At 39.6% G+C, this 20,831-nt stretch overlaps 1 protein-coding gene across 1 annotated transcript in view; it reads right to left on the bottom strand.

Moving 5' to 3' along the window:
- Positions 1 to 15,194, bottom strand: part of PDZD8 (PDZ domain containing 8) — a gene marked incomplete at its 5' end in the record, with an annotated part of 62,347 nt that extends 47,153 nt beyond the window's left edge. The window contains one exon of the mRNA XM_082486664.1: positions 14,287 to 15,194. Coding sequence (XP_082342790.1) covers positions 14,287 to 15,194 — 908 coding nt within the window. The remainder of the gene's footprint in view (positions 1 to 14,286) is intronic.
- Between the last annotated feature and the right edge of the window lie 5,637 nt (positions 15,195 to 20,831).

Below are 20,831 nucleotides of genomic sequence, written 5' to 3'. Positions count from 1 at the left end.
AAAAGTCATTTCACATAAGGAATTAGGTCAGATGACTACTGAAACATAATCACATCTAAAAAAAAAAAAAAAAACACCCAAACAAAATCAAGTTTGTTCCCCTCATTTTGCGTGTTTTCAGCCCCTGAATAATGCTATTCTTCCTTCCAATTACCAGTTCTGTGGAGGAGGAACTCACCTACTTGGAACAAGACCATCATTCAGTGGTTTAGTTTTAGAAATGCCTGACCCGTATTCCCATCAGTTTGTATTCACTATTCTGTGATTATTGTTTTGTGGTCCTTTAGCCAACTTTTAACAGAGAAAAGGACACGAGTCTTTTATACCTTAGCTTAATTAAACTGTTAATTAAATTAACTGCTCCCACCAGTACCTACTTAACCACAATATTTTTAGTTGCATGAGAAAATCTATTAAGAACTGGGGGGAAAAAAAAAAAAAAAAAATCAATTTATCCGGCCGAAGATAACCAAGCGCTTATGTGTTTCTGTTCATTGCATCTGTTAAGAATATCCAGAATCATGGTAAAAAAAAAAAAAAGTTAAGAGCTAAACGCAGACAGGAACAAACTTCAAAAGCTCTCAGTACTCTATTTCCTACTTGGAGGAGCAGAAAGACTTACAGCTTCATTTGTAAACGCAGGAAGAGGCTAGAATTTTGTAGAGCTTTGGCTAAGAAGTAAGAACACTTTTCTAGAATAAGGTCTGGGAAAAGTTTTAAATTATTCTCTGGTTTTATAAAGGCAGTTTGATATCTAAAACAGAAGCCTAACAATTACTGGATATCTGTTCAAGACCACATTAATCACTTGTATTACATGAATTCCAGCACTACTTTACTGCCATGAAGATCAAACATTGTCAGGTTTATGAATTTTTTAATCAAGTTACATTAACTGAACATTTAAGTCTTAATAAACAAGGCAAAAAGAGACTTTAAATCTCAGAAGAGCCTGCCAGCTAAAAATGCATCTTTAGCATAAGGCTACTTTGGATACACTGCAAGTCTCAGAATTTTATCACTAAATAAAAATTAAATCAAAACTTAAAGATGGACTGTGTTTAGTAAAGCATCAATTTACTTCTGTAAATGCTACTGTATTTGAAGATTCTAGTATCTAAAATATTTTTGAAAGAATACCTGCTGAATTTATTTTCGGTTTTGGGAGTACTCAAAAGGTTCGACTAACAACAGAACAGAATTCAGTCATTTTTATATTGCCCTTTTTATCTGATTCACAGAAATACAAGTCATGCGCTTGTAAAGTAAATGTTTCAAAAAGAGTGACTGACACCAGATATTTTAAGTCTTAAAGTCATCTATTCTTACATTGTGTGCAATTTAAGACGAAGTTTACTTCTGCAAGAATTCTAAAATAATACAACCCACTCCTAAAATGGCATGATCACATTAATAAGATTTTGAAAGTACTTATCAACTAACATTTAAGCTTGTTAGGGTTTGGTATTGTAATGCAAACAGCTTATCTCATTCTTCACACAAAGATATAAAAATGGAACTCATCTGAATTTTGAAAAAAAAAAAAAAAAGTAGTACTTTTCTTTTTTTTTTTTTTTTTTAAGAGAGTACTTTAAAAAGAAAAGTACCATCACTGTAGATTTTGCAAAAGCAATTCTCCAGCTTCCACTGATTTCACAAGGAACAAAGTTGCAGAACTGTGTCAGTATTTGTATTCAGGGGACTTTAGCAATTCAAACTATACTCTTATTCTGTACAGAAACTAGTAATTTCAGCTTTACCTACACCCATGAAAAGATGGCTTACAAGCAACTTGAAAAACATTGCCATAAGAGAGTAGGTTTATTTTCTAGGAAATTTTATTGAAAACTGCAAATCAATTCTCGCACTCCACCCACTGTGTTACAGGATATTCTGCCACAGGCATGTGGGAGGCTCAAACACATAAGTTCACAATATATGAACAGTCACTTTTTAAATCAAGACCTCAAAAAAAAAAAAAAAAAAGGGGCAAGGATTTTATTATTCGGGTGGTTTTTTTTCTTCAATGTTTCACACATTTCCAGATTCTTAAACTACAATCTTCTTTCTTGTAGTGCTATCTGTACCTGAGGCGTATCTTGAATCAGACACTGAAGAAAAACACTTTTAAGACTTTAAAACCCATTGTACAACAACAAATAAAAGAACAAATGTAAATAGTCAAGTAGCCCTTCCAAAAAGATAGAATGTTTTTCCTGCTTAGATGACAGAAGTCATTGTAAATACGGCAATGAGAGTTTTTAAGATTTGCCGTTGCTGTCTGTATTGAAATAGACACGGGTAAAAAAGAAACCTTGAATCAGGCTTATCAAAGCTACTTTCTTATCAGCGCAAACAAGATCAATTTGACCCCGCACAGACTTTTCTGCAATTCAAGAATACTAGTTTCCCAAATTCTAAGCTATTTCAGTATTTACAGAATATACTTAACTCAATGAAGTCAACGCCTGTTTGATCTCCGAGTTTTCATGTGTTGGGTTTTTTAAATTGTATGTGACCTAGCTGAAACCAACTGTTGGTTCAAATTAAGAGAAAGATCAAAATCCTGCTATATTTCAGTCTCAGACAGGATGAAGACAAAATTTCCCCGTCTAACCAGAAAGCCTGAATTGTTGTGGCTCTGCTCCAAATGGGACAGAAGATGCAGAATATGCTCTTGTTCAGATAGAGAGGCAGGTGTGGTTTCACAATCAGCTTTTAGGCATTCAAGAACAGCAGCAGGAAAAAAAAAATAAAACACCAACCTGAAAAACCAAATAAACCCAAGCCACCGCAAAACTCTACCTTTAACCAATTAGATTAGAGACCGGTTCCAGTAACCGACGCTAGCAAAACACTAGCTTTTTCTCACTTCAGCAATATAGTCTCCCAAAAGGAGGTCTCAAGTCTCTCTACAAACATCATCTCTCTGCAATCCTGGTCAGAAGAAAACGATGCTGATATTCTATTAAAGTCTAAGCTCTGTACACGACTCATTCGTTGAGCTCAGGAGTTTTAGGCTAGTGTTTACAGCAGAGGGCTATGTCCATATGAGAACTAATGACATCCTCTTAGACTGCTTAGACAGAAAATGACTGTCTCGCTGCTGAAAACACTCTGACAGCTGTAAACCAAAAGTGAAACAATATTTGTATCTGTTCTGATTTCTCGACATGATAGCTTTCCAAGATTTGTCCTCACTCCTCCAGCTAGTTTTAAAAATGCTCGAACTACAGAAGCTTCTCCTCATTCTACATTTATCTAGTCACTTATGACAGGCAGAAGATGGTCCAGTTCACACCCTTAAAGTCTTCCAAACTGGTGGAGATAGTCATGTCAGCTTGGAAAATGGTACTACCAATCCTGAGCTAGACTGACAGTTCACCTTAAAATTGTAAACTGCAGTAATTAAGGATCTATTTTACAGATGGCTCAGCTATTCAGACTGTAACGGTGGGGAGGGCACTGGTGGGGACTGGGGGACACACCGTGGCATATACTTGCCAACTGTCCCCCAAGCAAAGGTGTCACCATTTCTGAGTCACAGCATTTTATTAATGGGCCCCTGCTGTACACAAACAGGACCAAATAATGCAGAAACTCAGCCTGGACATGACCTCTGGCACCACTGTGGACAATCAAATACAGGAGGGGGTTGCCAGATTAACTACCAGGAAGGATTCCTGCACTTTGCAAGTCCCCATCACTGATGGCAAGTTACAGTTGGGACATGTGATAACATTTGAAAGAAGCAGCTGCTCAAATTACCATAACCTTCTCCCACCATCCCCATAATGAATTTGGATATTGTCTCTAATTTGCCCTTCTTCCAGAGGACTAGGAAAAAAAAAAAAAAAGAAATAATTGAGTTTTCGTAGTATTGTTTTAAAACAATACCACTGACTAACATTGCTGTTCCCACCCCACCTCCCCTTGTAATCCACTGGGCTCTTTGCTTGGCAACATGAGAATTTGTTTTGTTTATTCCACCATATTGCATTAAGTTTTGTTAGCAAGTATGCACAGTCATTCTTAAAAAAAATACAAACTGTTGAAGTTTTCGAAGTTACACTGCATCATTTCCAGAGTTTAATTACTTAGGAATTATTCACTAAGCCAGATCATTCACAGTGGTGATTCCACCATGAAGCCTTCTGCCATGTCACTGCAAATCTATGATCTTCAATTTCTATTTTATCTCAGGCAAACAGGAATAATGGTTGAAGTCATTTACTACACAAGTGACATTCTTGTAAACGTCCATTTCAGTTCTTATTACACAAAGGCTTACATTTAAAATACTCTAGAAATTGACAGGATATCTTTCAGAGGTTTTAGCATCACTTAAAGCATTTTACATATGTGGTATTAGTTATTGTAAGCATTAGAATCTTCACTTCAGTGACACTGGCAAACACCACATAATCTTGTACTTATTGCCTTTACAACAGCAGATTGTAATACTTGTACACATTTCCTTCTGAATGGGCTTCCGCCATAACTATGTTGCCATTAAAAGTGATACAGGAAAATATATGGAAGCTTAGCATTAAGACTAAGTTAAGAGATTAGGGAACAAAGCGTGCAAGTATTATGATTTCCACTAGATATCCACAGATAACTTTAAAATATTGGACAGAAATTAAGAAATAATTTTGTAAATTTACATCTCAAATTGCCCCTGTAAGTTTTACAGTTAAAGAAACACAAAATTGTTAAAAAAGGTATTCCCGAGTGATTATCCTAATTTAATTTTATGCTATTCATATCTGGCAATTAATTACTGTCTGTGAGTATATGTAACAGTCTGATTAACTCTATCATCAGCTGATCTCTGTAATACACTTTATTGCAGACAGATTTTTATGACATCTGGTTAAGTCTTCAAAAATGTGAAAACCACATTGCTGTCGTAGAAACCCTATATTTTCCATTACATGAAACAGCTTTAATGGAGGGGCTCAGGGCTCCTCACAGACTGTTCTGCTGAACTATGACATAGCTGTAAGATGAACAGGGAATTAAGAAAATGTAAGGTAAGTTGTTCCCATGTAGTTTTAAGACTAAAATGAAGGACAACAGCTCGTGGGGAAAAAAAAAAAAAACAACCCAAAGCAGCTCTCCAGAGCCCAACCCAGAGTTGAAAACAATTTCTGCCTCTCTCTCATCTCACAAAAAATAAGGTTTTACCTCTCTCTTTTCTTATCTGCTACATCTAGCATCTCCTTGGCAGTTTTATAGCTATATACGGCCACAGACAGGTCTAAAATGCTGCTGGGCTCCAGCTGGGTCCTGTATTTACTGAGACGCACTCCCAAGTCCTGGGAAGGCTCATTAAGAAGAGCGCTTAGGGAGGCAGATGCACCCAAATGGCTTTATGCAGGGGTGATGCAGAACTCTGACTACCAAACCCAACACAGCATATACCCAACTTGCTGGGTAGAGCAATTTAAGAGCACCTGCATCCATGACACCCCATACACAACCATTTCACTGTGGGCTGGGCACTCTTTACTGTACAAACTGTCTTTTCAACACAAACAGACCTGTCAGCTGAAGTCTTCACTGCAGTTTTGTTTTTTTTTCCACTAATTTACTAGATATACTGGCTGGGATCACTGAACATCTTGAAGGTCTGCATTCTAGCCTAGGTTTGACTGGTTTCTGAAACAACTGCAACTTGTTAAACAGTGAAGGTAAATAACAACAGGAAAAGCTTCCAAAACTTGTGTGGATGTCTCTCAATTAAAATGAACACCATTCCAGCAGTAAATTATTTAGTTTAACCAGAAACTCAGCAACTGCAGCAGAAACTACTCAAAGAAATTATTTCTAAATTCCATGTCCAGCTGAGTATGTCACAATCAACCTGACAAATGTTTATAAAATAATAACTGCTAAATCTCCTTCACACAAACTGGCATCCACACTCATTTCCAAAATGAGAATTTATCCACTGTTATGGACAATCCCTCTTCAACCCTCAAAGATCAAAACAAACACTTTCAGTAAAGCATTTTTTTCTTAATTATATGAAATATTGATCTTCATGTATCATGCAGAATTGAAACTGCTCAAAAAGCTAATTGTTCCCAGGCAGTATTTATAATATTGGATCATTGCTCTCTTCTGGACAAAAGCACAATTTGTGATCATCACACAAAGGTTTTCGTACTTCTGCAATTAATGGATTTTAGCATATTGGGATGGCACAAATTATCTATTAAATTAAGAAAACCCCACATAGGTACGTAACATTCTCTCCAAACTCATTTTAAACAATAATGCTTATTAATCCTAGAAGTTGTTTTAAATTTAAAGTCTTTTACTATTATCTAAACAATAATATCAAGAATAACCAAACAGTAAAATAGTTTTAAATAAAACAAGTGTGAACACGAACTGTAAACACAGGAGCATATCGGGTGACTTCAGGCAATCTCTGCAGGAATGCAGAATAAGCAGTTTCCCATAGAAACCCAGTAACATGAAAGGACTAGCTCCAACAGAGAAATCGGCAGCCTGAGACTAAGCTTCTCCGTCACTGGAGCACCACGCTGTTCTACCACACTGATTACTAAAACCTACTGTCCTTACCCAGGCTGCTTATTTCAGAGCTTTCTGATCAAGTACCATTTACTAATAAAAATATTAACTATTTACATGCTTAATATATATAAAATAGGCTCTACAAGAGACTCATACATTTTAACATCAAATATGCTACTGAGAGCTGTATTAGCTACCCATTTTTACAGGTAAACTCTGTGCTTCCCTTCCTCGAGGTAATCTCCTTCAAGGAAAGCTTTGTATGACAGGTAGGAAACATTAGCTTCTGTGGATAGATAGTGTGACTAAAAATCATAATACAGCCTGCAGAAGGCAATTCAGAATAGCCCAACTCTAGTACTTGAACACACCTACCTGCTCCAGACAGGCTCAGAGCCAAACTTGGACATCTGTTAGACAACTACAGTTCATTAATGTGATCAACACCTATATGCCCTATATTTACTTCAAAATAAGTTACCTTGCAAAAAATAAGAAGTACTACTGCTTATTTCATATTTTACTTAAAAGAATTGAAAGCTATACAAATTATGACAATAGAATAAAAAGTATCTCCTGTCACTGAGCAGCAAGATCAGCTTAAATGTTCAAGATCAGAGTTCAGATTAGCATTGAGATTTCGCATTTCTGCTCATGCATGCAAAACACCATGAAGCACCAAATAAATCTTACCAGATTTTTCAGAGCTTTCATTCACTATCCACATGAAAGAAGTTCACTGCAGAACTAAGATCAAGTAATTTTTAAATACAAAACAGCAAAGGTGTTAAATGAGGTAATTTTCATCATTATTGCACAAAGAATCTTTTATATGCTGTTTCAAATAAGAGAAGTCAAAGGAGGTTTTATTTACCTGTCAGACCAATTAACCTTAATGCTTATTGGATTGCTATCTGCAGCAAATGCAAATTAATCACCAAAACTTATTCTTTTACATTTTCATCCATTTCTCCCTCCAACTGAGATTTTTTTTTTTGTCACCAACTATACCTCTTGTCTCCCAGTTTCTTCACTAATCCATCTCATGTCAGTGCTGTGTTAGTTCTGCACCCTTGCAGGTAAGAAAAGAAAATTTAACATTTGCTGAGTAACTATAGGAAAAGGCTCCATCTTAACCTGAAAAGAATGCCACCTGTATGCTGGGAAACTTCCAATATGTAGCTGATCATTCATTAAATCTGATTTTACAATGAACTAGTTTTAAACTGGTATTCTTTCAGAATTAGATCTTCCCAGTGTGTGTGAAAGCCCATGAAGTGCTGGAGCTGGGGAAGAATAAAAGGTTTCAAAACCCCTAGAACCAATAGGTTTTGAACTTGACATTCACATAAGGAGATTTACATATATATTTTGTACGACATATTTCCATTTAATCTGAAGCAACATGTATTTATTGACCCTCCCCGTATGTCTGAGACCACTCCCAAAATAAAGACAATAAAACACTCTCCACTACAAAAAGCTTTCTTCTAGCACCCTTGAAGAAATATTTAAAAAATATATTAAAAAATATTTAATGTTCTAGGGTTTGGGATTGTTTACTGTGTGTCAGGTTGCCTACAGATCCATTTATCTAACTCCTGTATGAATAAGATAACCTACTTGCCCATGCACTACAAAGGTGATCTTCCAAGCGTGAAACTACTGTCTACAGACAGATCTACTGCTTCCAATTATCGCTGTTTTGCCATTAGCAGAACAAGTCTTTGCGCTGGTGTCATTCAGAGCATTACTTCTCTGGAACAGCCTGAAAACCTGCAAGTATCACTGTGCTGCTTCAATTTTTGCAGAGCAGAAAAGGACTCAGATGCCGGGGGGAGCAGAGGTATTAATGCTTCTGTATACTAGAATATTTTTGCACCTAGACTAGGTATGGCATTAAAAAAAAAAGGAAAAAAGCCTCCTCTTTCTTTTCAGCAACAGGAATGAGAACTTCAAACAGAAGTGTCTTACAGATTTAATTAGTAATAGAGACTCATAACTACAGTTGCAATCCACTCAGGAAAGAATCTCCCCAACCTTTGCCTTTGGAGAAGCTGTAGAGAAAGCAGGTATCTCTATGGGCTGCTGATTTCTGAAGTTAAGACATGCTCACAATCCCAATCTCTACGATTATTTCTGTTTTTTCTGAGTATAACCTCATCATATAAATAATACATACTTTTTTTAATTTTACACTTTTTCCAATACCTGTATTACCATATTATGAAGTCATTTCTATTATAAAACATACTTCAAATCAATAGCTACTTACACTACTTCTTAGCTTAAGTTTTGCTAAAAATAAGAAACTGCTGCGTAACTCTCAAATTGTGTTCTATAATGGTAAATTAAAATAGGCTTGTCTAATGGTTCCTCCCAGTGAAAGTCAGTATAACCCCAGTTTCCAAATAAAGCCTAGAACTATTAAACATTACTAACTATATTGCAAATGATCAGTTCCAAGTATAACTTCTGTTGGAAGGGACCTCAGGAGGTCATCTAAATACCTGACATAGAAATGCTAGAAGTAATCCTCTGTGAGATTACTTCTAAAGAAAACAAAATTATTCCACTCTGTGGCAGCATGCATTTAAAATAAAGCAAAGTACAATTTCTCAAACAGGCTAGTATCAATATAAAATATTACCTTTTTTAAAATGTAGCAAATTGAGAAACAAAATGTTCTTAAAATACACAGAACTGACTCACTGCTTAGGCAATACCTAATCTGCTTAGAATCTAAATTGATGAACTTGCAAGACCTTAAATTTAGGAAAAAAAAAACACAACAACCCAGCAGCTGTCAGATTTATTTTTTTTTTTTTTTTACATCACTGATTAAGAAATACTGGGAAATTAAATTCCAGAGGGAGACTAGACTGCAAGTACTTCTTCCTCACCCTTTACATAGACACACAAAGGGCTTTGTATCTGCATTATGGCAAAGTATATTTTTATTGTCTAGAAAGGGCCCCAAAACCAAAGCTCTCCAAAACCTACACGAAGAAAGATCATGACCTGTTCAAAACAGCAGTTGACTGTTAAGAATAGGCTAGACAATACAGCGTGATCAGTGCACCTATACACCTGACATGATGCGGGGCCATATCAAGGTTGCCACCAATAAGCAGCTTAATAATACGTTCATAAGCAAAGCACAGCTCATTAGAGAACTAACAGAGATGAACCCATGACCACTGCAACAGCACAAGCAAGCAAGGGGATAGACACCTGTAATAGTCCTTACTACGTGCCTCTGAATACTAAACATGCTATGGCAAATGCTAGTAACTACAGCTTAGTGTTAACCACCTTATCCAACTGTTAAAAGGACATGCTATAGAAAATTAAAACCAACATGAACAATGCCTATAGTACTACTTTTAAAGAATTGATTGAGTGTATACAAAGAAAAACAAAAGGTTGGATTCAGGCCCTAGATAAACTCTACTTTGTGCTGATAATTAGTATCTACCATCCTGTTCTAGTAAAAGAAACCTACATGAAATATACAGTGTCAAGTCAAGCTATGCCAACAGGCAAGATTAACTGAATATGGTTCCTGAGAGTGCCACCATTAGAGATTTTGGGACAGTGAGACACAGCTGGTGGGTCAGTGGCTGCCCTGCAGAACACCAACACTTGACATCACAAACAACCAGCGGGGAAGTCAAGGCTTTCCAAGCGCATTCTCAAGTTTCACCCACTGGCCAACTTGTCTTAGAACTACAAAAGGTATAATTTAACAGTTAATCCAAGTCAAACTAGAGTTACGGAGCACGTAGAGCCAAATAAGTGAAACCTACAATTCTTCATTACCTTATTGAGGTTAGGGCTAGTTATAGAAAAAAAAAAAAAAAATCTTGACTCACAGTTATCTAGTTTCTCAAGAGTGCACCAGAACTCATGTATATTGGAGAAGAAAAAAAATTGTCATTTTAGATCTTCCCCACCTCTGAACACAAAACTTCTGATAGACCACAATCTTTTCAGAAAAGCTTAACAAAGCAACAACACATATCATTAAGATTAGTTAGCTATAAAATAGTAATAACTCTTGCTACTAACAACTGAATTGAAAGATCCTTTATTAATAATGACTGAAAAAAAAGGTAAAATTCAGTGGATCATAGGCTTTTTTCAGCAGCCTTGCTTCCAGAGTTTTAACCAAATTCTACTGTATGAGATAGCAATTGCCATTCAACGGCAGAGCAGCTTCAAAATAGCGTGTTTTGCCAGACGTAAACACATTTTGTAAAGAGCCAAAGAAAAGCGATTACACAGCATTAGAACAAAATACAAATTACTACTTACTTGTTTAGGCATAAAGTGCATCCCTCCTTTTTCAATTAGTAGACAATTGCTTTCATGGAGCAAATTGTACATAAAATGCTAGGCAAACTTTAAAACGCACTTACTAGTCTACATTGCGTCCCCTCATAGACACTTAGGAGCGCATCAGGAATGCAAGAAGCATTCTTCCACTTTCAAGCTACAGTTATGTACATCCCACAAAGTTACTCCCTGCGGTGGATGATACAAAAGAAGATGATCTTACTTATCATTGCTTTGCTGCATAAAGTCTCTTACATAACTGGAAAAAATGCAAAGTATGTATGTAGTAGTTTGGCTGTAGCAACAGACAGTACAAGCGTGAAGACACAACGCATTGCAGTCCTGAGTAATGTGCTCTGGGCAATCCTGCTTTAGCAGGGGAGTTGGACTAGATGATCTCTAGAGGTCTCTTCCAACTCTGAAAATTCTGTGATTCTGTGATTTTTTAATGACGTATTTTACAAGTAAATAACAGAGGGGGGCCCTACTTTACACAAAACCTAGTTATAGGATGTTCAAAATCAACTATTGGCAAAAGTTCTCTTATGCCATTTGCTACCACATAATAACCTCTAGAAGTTGCCTAATACAAAAGACAAAGAAAATGGCCTATTTTAATTTTTAATACTACTTAGCATCTTGAAACAAGACAAAACTCCTTTGTGAACTTCAATCTGAAAGCTAGCAGGGTAAAAAAGTGCCCCTTTTAACCAGCTGAAAAGAGAACTCCTCACACTCTAAGTGCTTTTGTTTACAAGGTTGTAATTACTGCTGTTCAAAGATTTATTTACAAAGTTACTTGAGTTACTTCAGGAAGACATCAAAAAGGTTTTGAACTACACACAGAAGCAAACACTGACTAGGTACTTAAACAAAAAACACATAGGCCATCAGAAAAAAAATGGAGAGAGGATAAGCACATTCCCTGTAGATGAGAAATTAAGCTTTAAGTAAGGTAACAGGTTATTAAGCAGTTGCAAAACTCTCCTGACTTCTTCCTATACGTTCTTTGGTAAGGAATATATTAACATACCACAATCCCAAGCCAATGTATTCTTAAAAATTCTATTAAAAATACCAAATTTTGCATCTTATCAGCAGGGGGCTTCATTTTCCAAATAAGTTCTCTATATCATCTAAACCATAATGTTTCAATTCTCAACTATGCCAACATGTAAATGTGTATTGTTATTGCTCAGCTGTTACCAAGTTTTGCTGTCTAGGGATCTACCTGCATAAATTCGTCTGAGACACACTGGTGGAGAATGTGTGTTTTCAGGCTGCATTCCGCAAAACCTGGCAACCGGGGACCGCTAAAGGTTCACAGACAGGTGAAGATTCCCATGCCGGGGTCTGCGTTCCCACTTGCACCTTTAAGGCAAAGTTCTAGACAGTTAGGACACCAACGACCCAATCTTCCTTCCTTAAGACAATTTCATTAATGCGCATTAAGCTTAGTGTCCTGCCTTCCCCCTTCACAACACAGGGGGTCAGAATGACATGTTCAGAACATTGCATAAAACGTAAAGGTCAAAAGCACCACATACAAGGCTGGATACTGTTTCACTGAACATCTGCCCCCTGTGCTACCAGCTTAGTATCTAGTGTGAAAACCACCTACAATACTGCATTTCCCTCTCAAGCATTCATGAATTCCCAACTCCTTATAACTTAAACAGAACACTTTTAATTAACAGTTCATTCTTCTTAGTTCTATAGTAATTTATGCTTCCTATATTGTTCTCAGTGTCAGTCACCTTTTAGCCTTATATTTCTACTCATTTCTGTCCCAAACACTTCACTCTTTCTCTCCTTATTTTCCCCTCCAGTCCCTTTAACACGTCAGTGGCTCACACATGCCTCATCCATCCTTTCTGGCACAGAAAGTTTGAGAAATATGTGGAAAATTCATTACCTCTTAACTAAATGATGAGAGCACCCTACTGCCCAGGTGCATTCCCAGAGGAAAAATGAATGTCTGTCTTCCTCTGCTGAAGGAGAGGAGCGCATAATCACTGGTTCCACAGGCACCCTAAAAACTTGTCTAGAGAGTGTAAAAATCATTTGCTCTACTTGCTCTTTCTAGGTATGCCAAGAGTGCTCACTCTGCACCACAGTTAACAGCTTCTGTCTCTTTCCAACAGTTCTCGACAGCTTCCCTGCTGCCCAGGGATTGCTCTCTTCTGGAGAGCAATTCAGTACTTCTACATTTGAAAGGACTACCACACTACTCAAAGAAACTACTTATTGCCTTGTCAGGGCTTTCCAAATCTTGTATATTTTACACATCCACTTTCATGAGAACTCCTCTAAGTTCCATTGCAGAAGAAGTGGCTAAAAAGTCTTTAAAAATTACATCACTTCAAAGCTAATTACACTTCAAAGTTCAAATAGGCATTTTCAGTTACTCATCTCTGATGAATTTCAGAGAAAAGGCTTATTGCAGAAGAATGTGGTAAACAAAACAAAAATCCTTACTTAACACATAATACAAGCTACAAAGAATAAACAAAAGAGAAAGGAAACAATAGTATCCTAAGAGTAGTAAGATAGATGACAGAAAGGGAACATAGTACCTGAACAGTGGTAAGACATTCAATATCTTTTAACCAGAAAGGAGGGTGGAATCAAAGTAGAGATGCCACCTGCCACTTCTGCTAAAAAAAAAAAATCACTATATATTCACTATATAATGCAGTCTGTGCTGCAGTGTGTCTATAAGAGAAAACATACTATCTTACAAAAAAAAAAAAGACAAAAACCCCAAAGAAGTCCCCCAAAAATTTACTTACCACAATAGTGGTAAGTACAAATACTTACCACTTCTTATCAGCTTTTAGATTTCCCCAAAGTTACTGAAGAAATTCAGCAAACCAGAAACGAAGAGAACACCATCTATCCTAGGATCTCAAAAATACTCCCTAGCATGAACTTTATCTTGTCTCACATTAAGCAACAACCACCTTGCCTCTAAAGGTAAGTATAAGCCACAAGGCTCACCCAGGTGGCTCACCAGTGGCAGAAGCCTGGGAAAAGGACACACCAAACCCACACACTGTCCACAGAGCCATCCTTCTACCTTTTCCAAAGAAGGATATTGTGGTCCTGTTGTTGGACACCTGATAGGATCCCAAAGTGGTTTTGATACCTACTAATTCTGCCACATAGTTACAATGTAGCTTGGGGCATGTCACAATCTCACTGTACAATGGTTTCTTCACTTATTATAGATGGAAAAGGATGCTTACCTTCATGGAAAACTTTTGATATCAGACAAGCAATGTACAAGTATCCCTACTGTAGAAGGGCCAACAGAAATCTCTTTTTACCTATCAAGAGCAAAACAGCAATTCTAATGCATCCCACTCAAAGCAACATTGAGGACACTGGACATCTTACCTGATTTTATAATTGGGTAAGGTGTGCTTCCGCTTAATAACTTTCTTGAACTGGTTCACAATGATGGAAGTGAGCTGAGGCATAGGCCTCCCTTCAAACTGCGACTTCACTTCAAAGAGTATCACAGGGTCATCCATAAAAGAGAAGGACCAGTGCGTGAAGGGCAGGCGCGTGAAGACCAGCTTCAGCTTCCCCGTCACCTGGGAGATCTTGACAAATAGGTAGGCCGACTTGCCAAAGACCAGGTCAGCATCGATGGCCAAGTGGAAGCCACCATTGTACTCCAGGTCTACCTCAAAGCCCAGCTCCTCGGGGCAGCCCTCTTCGTTGCAGACCACTGGCCGAATGAGTTTGACAGCTTTGAAGATGGGCAGGACATCGCCGAGAGAGACGTCCCTGAGGCTGAGCCCCTCCAGCACCTTGCCCGTCATCTTGGCCTGGAGCAGCTCCTCAAACTCCACCTTGATCTTCTTGGTGACCCAGTTCCTGACCAGGGCCGTATCCCTGAGCTCCCTGAAGAGGAAGAGGAAGATAGCATTGAGGAAGTGGCACGTCTCCTCGCGGGAGGAGGGGGCCGGAGGGGGCTCTGGCTGCTGCTGCGGCGGCGGCTGCCTGGCGCTGGGCTCCGGGCCCGGGGCGGCGGCGGGAGCCGCGGCGGCGGCCGGCGCTAAGGCCGGGGCCGGACCGGGGGCCGGCTCCGGAGACGCCTGACTGCCGGCCGGCTCCGAACCCTGCAGGTAGTCCCTGAGGCTGTGGTCTGCCGCGACGCGGGAATAGACGAGGCCGTCGGAAGCTCTGGCCGCCCCGGGGGGCTCCGGCTTCTTCCTGTAGAGGAGCAGGAGCTGCAGCAGGAGCGTGAGGAAGCTGCCGGCCAGCGCCGAGAGCAGGCTCACATACACCAACAGCATCCTCGCCGCGCCCCGCCGCCGCGCCCCGAGCGCGCTGCACCTCACCGCGCCGCCGCCATGGCGGGGGGCGCGCCCGCAGGCCGGCGTTTAACGGCCGCGGCCGCCCGAGGCTGCCTCATCCGGGTCCCCCCACCGGGCAGGGGGCGGGGCCGACCAACGGCGGCGCGGCCCTCCCCTCCGCCCGGCCATCATTGGCGGAGCCGGGAAGGCTTCGCCGGGTACGTCAGGGCGCTGCGCGGTGTGGCGTCATAGCGTGGCGGGCGCATGCGCAAGTGGGAGGGGGAATCTCGTCGACCAACGCTGAGGGGTTTGGGGGCGGTGAGGGTAGAGCTGAGGAAAGGCTGAGAGGAAACGAGGGTAAAGCTGAGGGGGGATGAGGGAGGGCGGGCAGGCAGGGGGGCACTCCCTCCGGGGGATCCCCCCAGGTCTCCTCAGCGGCCCGCTCCCGAGAATACGTCCCGCCTGCAGGAGGGTGCCCGGTTTCGTGGGGCACTTGGTTGCCCTTCATTCGGTAGGAGGAGCGGTGAGAGGGAAAGGACGTTTAGTCTCTTCAAAAATCGGCAGGTGGATGCCGATTGTTTCAGTCAAATCGCTGTGCAGAGGGACAAAGAGACAACATCTGTTTTCGTGGGAGTTCTGTGACCTCCTAGAGCCTCTTCTCTGTTTCCTGCTGATGAGAGGTGCTTTTAGCAAATTTTGAAAATGTTACCTAGGTGGCATTTTATCAAGCTCTGCTATTACTGGTGATAAGACGTGAGCTTATTTCCATCCTCTTCAACTATTTACTGATGCTTAAAAGCTGTCATTGAATAAATGGTGTAAACAAGAACCCAACCAAACATACGGCGGAAAGGAATCTGAAGAAAAGAAAGCTGAGAACTTTGCGCAAAATCATGGTATTTCAGCCTGCGGTGTGCACGAGCGCACTGTTGGCTGGTGTGTAGGACTGAACTACTGCCACAGTCGAGGGTAGCAGTTTTGTTGTAGGACAGACTGTGGCTTCACTAAAATCGGAGGGGTGAGGAGAGGAGGGCGTCTCGCCTCCCAGAGCCTGCACAGCCCCTTCAAGGGAGGCAATCTGTGCAGGAGGCAGGGCGAGTGGCAGGAAGAATAGGCCCTTATAAAAATGGCTTTAAAAGCAATGAACAAGGATGGAAAGAAGAAACATGACGTGAGGCAGGGCTGCAGTGAATGGGAAGAAAGTGTGCGGAGAGTCTTCAGAAAGAGTCGCTTTGAACATGTTATTCTAATTCAGCAAACTCATTTAAAGGCCAGATCAAAGCTGTATGTGCTGCTGGAGAATGTACCATGACAGCTGCCACATTGTTTTTCCAGGTTCTTCCCTGAGTCGGGGGTAGTCTTTTCTTTCAATTGTGAAATAGAAGTTTTATAATTTCTAAAAGCCACAATTAAGATGAAAGTTACTTAAATGCTAAAACTTGGTTTTTTACACCTGTTTTCATTTTTGGTTAAATATCTAGCTAAAAGGTTCTTGGATAATGTTATAATTTAACAGAATAAAAGAACACTCAGGCTCGCGTTCTGGTTGCTCTTTTTTGCCAACCTCCAGAACTTCTTAAAAATGCAAACAAGAGGAGAAGAAAATGTGAAAAATAAATGCCAGGGAGATAAAAGTCCTCTTCTCCCTCCCCCTTCGTAAAGTGTGTGGGGTGGGAGCATTGAAAAGCTCTTAATGATGCAGTGCTGTGGTTTGAAACGAGAGATTCAGAGTATGAATTTTTTATAAGTCTTGTGACTGAAAGTTGAAATGCCTGGGTGTTTAACAGAGCATTTCTATAGAAATACCAGCGAGGTCATTAGTCCAACATTTGAGCTGCTCTGTTACGGGCCTTTAGCATGGCTAATACAGGCATACGCAGTGAGAATGGAAAGGTTTTGGATTTGCAACTAAATGGCTTTTCAGATAAGGAGTAATGTATTTAGAAAGCCAATAGCAGCCTTGGTTTTGGGTCAGGAGGAGCAGCAGGAAAAAAATAAAAGTCGTGTTGCAGATGTCTCAATTGAGTATTTTCTTCTGTTGAACAGTCAGAATAGGAAATTTGGCACATTTTGTGCACCTGATGGCAGCTTAAGAGCCTCTGAAACGTTCAGCTCGGTAATCGCTTTTTCCTCTCCCAGGAATGTTTTCAACAGGAGCCATGTTATCTTAAAGACACGTTGTGTAGCAAGATTCGGGCATGTTTTAGCATTTTCTATGAGAAGGAAAGAATAAAGGGAAGTAGCAGCAAATGCGTTAATGAATACAAAAAGGATGTGCAAAAAGTGTTCTATAACAGAAAATAGGATTGAAATAAGAGAAAAGAAAGTTATCTAAATTTGTCAGGTAGAGGAGAAAAAAAAAGATTCATCTTAATACTGCCTCAAAGGGGTCTTTAAGAGCATATTTTACTTTGTCTTCGATTTGGAAGTTGTTATTTGCGTTTTCTGGAATTATGGATAAATAAAAAGGTGTATGTGATCTCACCAATTTCCACCCTGGTTACAAAGAGCATTGTAAAACTGTGTAGAATATACTCAATGATTTGCACTTTGAACAGCTGGAAATTATTAAATAGGATGCAACAAGTCCACAAAAAAAAAATAAAAAAAAGAAAAAAGACCCTTTATGTATATTTGATTCTTTTTTAAAAAGTACTAGAGGTAAGTTTATTAAAAGGGATGTTTCACCTATATTTAAACAATGCAAATACTCTTGTCTTGCAAATCAATTTAGGACATGACAGCAACAAACCTGTAGGTCTAGAACTTCAAAACCCATTTTCAACATTTTGCAGGAGATTGCAACAGTGCTAGTGCGCAAAGATTGCAAAATAGGTAGGGCCCGGTAATTTAATAGAGAACACCTATCAAATTCACAGAAGGGACATGTTTGAGCCAATTCTCCTGTTCTAAGCAAAGAGTAGTGACTACTTGGGAAGATTTGTCTTGATTCATCTCATCTCACAACTGGTCCAAGGAGCTTTGGGTTTAGGAGCATTTTTGTGACAGGGGGACCGGCTGAAGAGGCACGCTTTAAAGTTCACTTCATGGCACCGAGGAAAGGAACATCCATATCACAAGCTTAGAAAATTTATTACAGGTGGGTTGTCTTTTACAACACTGCAAAGTAGTCTTAACAGATTATTCTTCAAAGCGGGAAGTGCTGCGTTGTTTTGTAATGAGTGGTTTTAGTAATTTTCTTCATTGCTGGACTAGAGTCGTTGCCTGCTTTTGTAATATCTGTTGGCAAAATTATTTCATTCTTTCCTGAGCCTCCTATTGTTTTTGTATTACACATCTTAGAGACCAAAATCATTCTCATGGTGCTGCGTGAAACAGGATTTAGAAAGTGCTTAGGTAAATTCATGAGGAAAAAAAAATCCATTGAAGGCTGTTAAATACAAAGATTGCTGGATGTTACGCTGGTGACAGACTGCTGGGGGGTGTCCTTTTCCCTTCACTGTCCTCAGGCATCTACGATTTCAGAGGGGATACACTGCATAGAGAGCGTCTAAAAAGAAATACAGTGATCAGGACTGCTTCCAGTTCTAGTTCTGAACTCTGCCAGGCACAATGTCATGTTATTGTCAGGTGATCCTTTTTTTGGAATAAACCTCATTAAAGGCACTGAGGCTTTGAAGCATGTTAGGTTTCCTTTGAATAATCTGAATTCCTTAAATTCTTTTTTTTTTTTTTTTTTTTAATTCTGCCGTTAAAGAGGCAGGTTGTGGTATGAGTTTGCTCCTGGTGGTGGCAGAAAGGGCTCACCCCACCTCCAGCTGGTCCCTTCTGTTCAGCTCACCTGGAGGAGCTCATCTGTTGTGACCCCCCTGAGCCCATTCCTTGCACAGAGGGTAGTCCGTCTCTTGTAGGTCAGTATTCATTTCCAAATCCCTCAAGTAGAAGAGGGATTGTTGTTGAAGAGAAGTTGTTGAGGCACCATCCCTGGAGGTATTTAAGGCCAGGCTGGATGGGGCTTTGAGCAACTTGGTCTAGTGGGAGGTGTCCCTGCCCATGGCGGGGGAGTGGAAATAGATGATCTTTAAGGTCCCTTCCATTCTATGATTTCACTGTTACAAGCTAAGCTCCTCCACTCAGAAGTGGAGGAAAAAAATGTGGTTTCGGTGACCCAATCATATTTAGGCTGCATTAGTTCTGCAAAGAACCACCCGTGGATCATGAATTGTTGGATCCATTGAGTTGAATGCCTCCACTTATTCTACTGAAAAATCTGACTCTCCAATTTTTAGTTATTTTTAAGGTAGGCAACTGAGAATTTTAGGGGGATTTATTCCTACTCTAGGAATAACTTCCCATATGAATTCAGAAAAAGATGTTAGACCCATGTTTTCAGGATTGACGGGCACTTTACATGTTGCTTGTTGGTTGGATCCTGCCTGAGACACCTAAACCTCAATTTTCAGAGCTAATGAGAAACTGTAGAACTTACTTTGGAATTATGAACACTGTGTGCAGTGGCAGAAAAAAAAGATATCTCTATTTGCTGCCCAACGATGCAGGTGCCCCAAACTGACATTCGCTTCTGAAAAAAATAGAGGCTTTTAACTTTGTGTCTCAATTTACCAATCTAATATGATCTGTCCCACAACAGGGATACTCTGGTTGGTTATGAACAGCTTTGCAGTCGTATGTGCAATAAGTAAAACGCTTGAGTTGGTTAGTTATAGTGGCTTACAGCCCAAACAGTTTGGATCAGAATGTGTCAAAACAAAAAGAGAGTGAGGGTTTGCATCCAAGGTTTGGTTTGGCCCAAATACAAATCCAGTATTTTGACTGAAGCTCATCTTTAATTATCATCAAAAGTATGTTCTGCTTGTTTAATCAAGAGCTTAATATTTTGGATGTAAAGGTGCTTTGGATACTTACTTCAAGAGGCTCATGTTCCAGCTTAAAAGTAGCCTGTCTTTTAATTAGGGATTCTGTTACTCTCTCCCTGGCTTTTATTATGTCGTGAAACAAGATTCTCCACTTAGGAACTGTAACACTGAGATAACTTTTCCAAGATTTTAAAAAAAAAAAAAAAAAAAAAAAAAAAAGGCTGTTTTAAATGTAAATATAACAAATTCAGGCTTTTTTATATTACCAGTAACCAAGGCAAACGGAAGATTTCCTTTATTCCCTGCCTGACGGTACATCTTAAGTCCAAGAACTGTTCTTTAAATCGCAGACGCAAGTGGGGTTTGTCACACATATTTTGCTTCTTACTGCGTTTGCTTCGCTGACTTCTGGTATTCATGCAAATGCTAGCTTGCTTAAGCTGTAGCAAGTGATATGTTTGGGGTAGCTATTATTACATTTGTCATTTAGCCTTCACTCAAGAACCTTTTCCGTACATACTCTGGAGCAGATTCACCATCCCTCATAAGGACTGCAGGCAGCCTCCCCGAGGCCTCCTTGCACGCTCCCAAATCATCTTTCTCAGAGTGGAGATTGTTTTAGCTGCTTCCCCTAATACATTTGGAGTATAATTACACTATGATCAATATGTTTTAGATGTTCCACAAACTCACATTATTATTTTTTTTTAATCCTTGGCTCTCTTCCTGGATTAGTCCGAAGCAGCCTCTGGCTGATGGAGAGGCTTCAAGAAACTGCATTAAAAAGCAATTTTGAGTT

This window comes from Vanellus vanellus, assembly GCF_965231255.1.
Source record: "Vanellus vanellus genome assembly, chromosome: 7".
Lineage (NCBI taxonomy): Eukaryota > Metazoa > Chordata > Aves > Charadriiformes > Charadriidae > Vanellus > Vanellus vanellus.
This window is presented reverse-complemented; position numbering and strand designations above follow the sequence as displayed.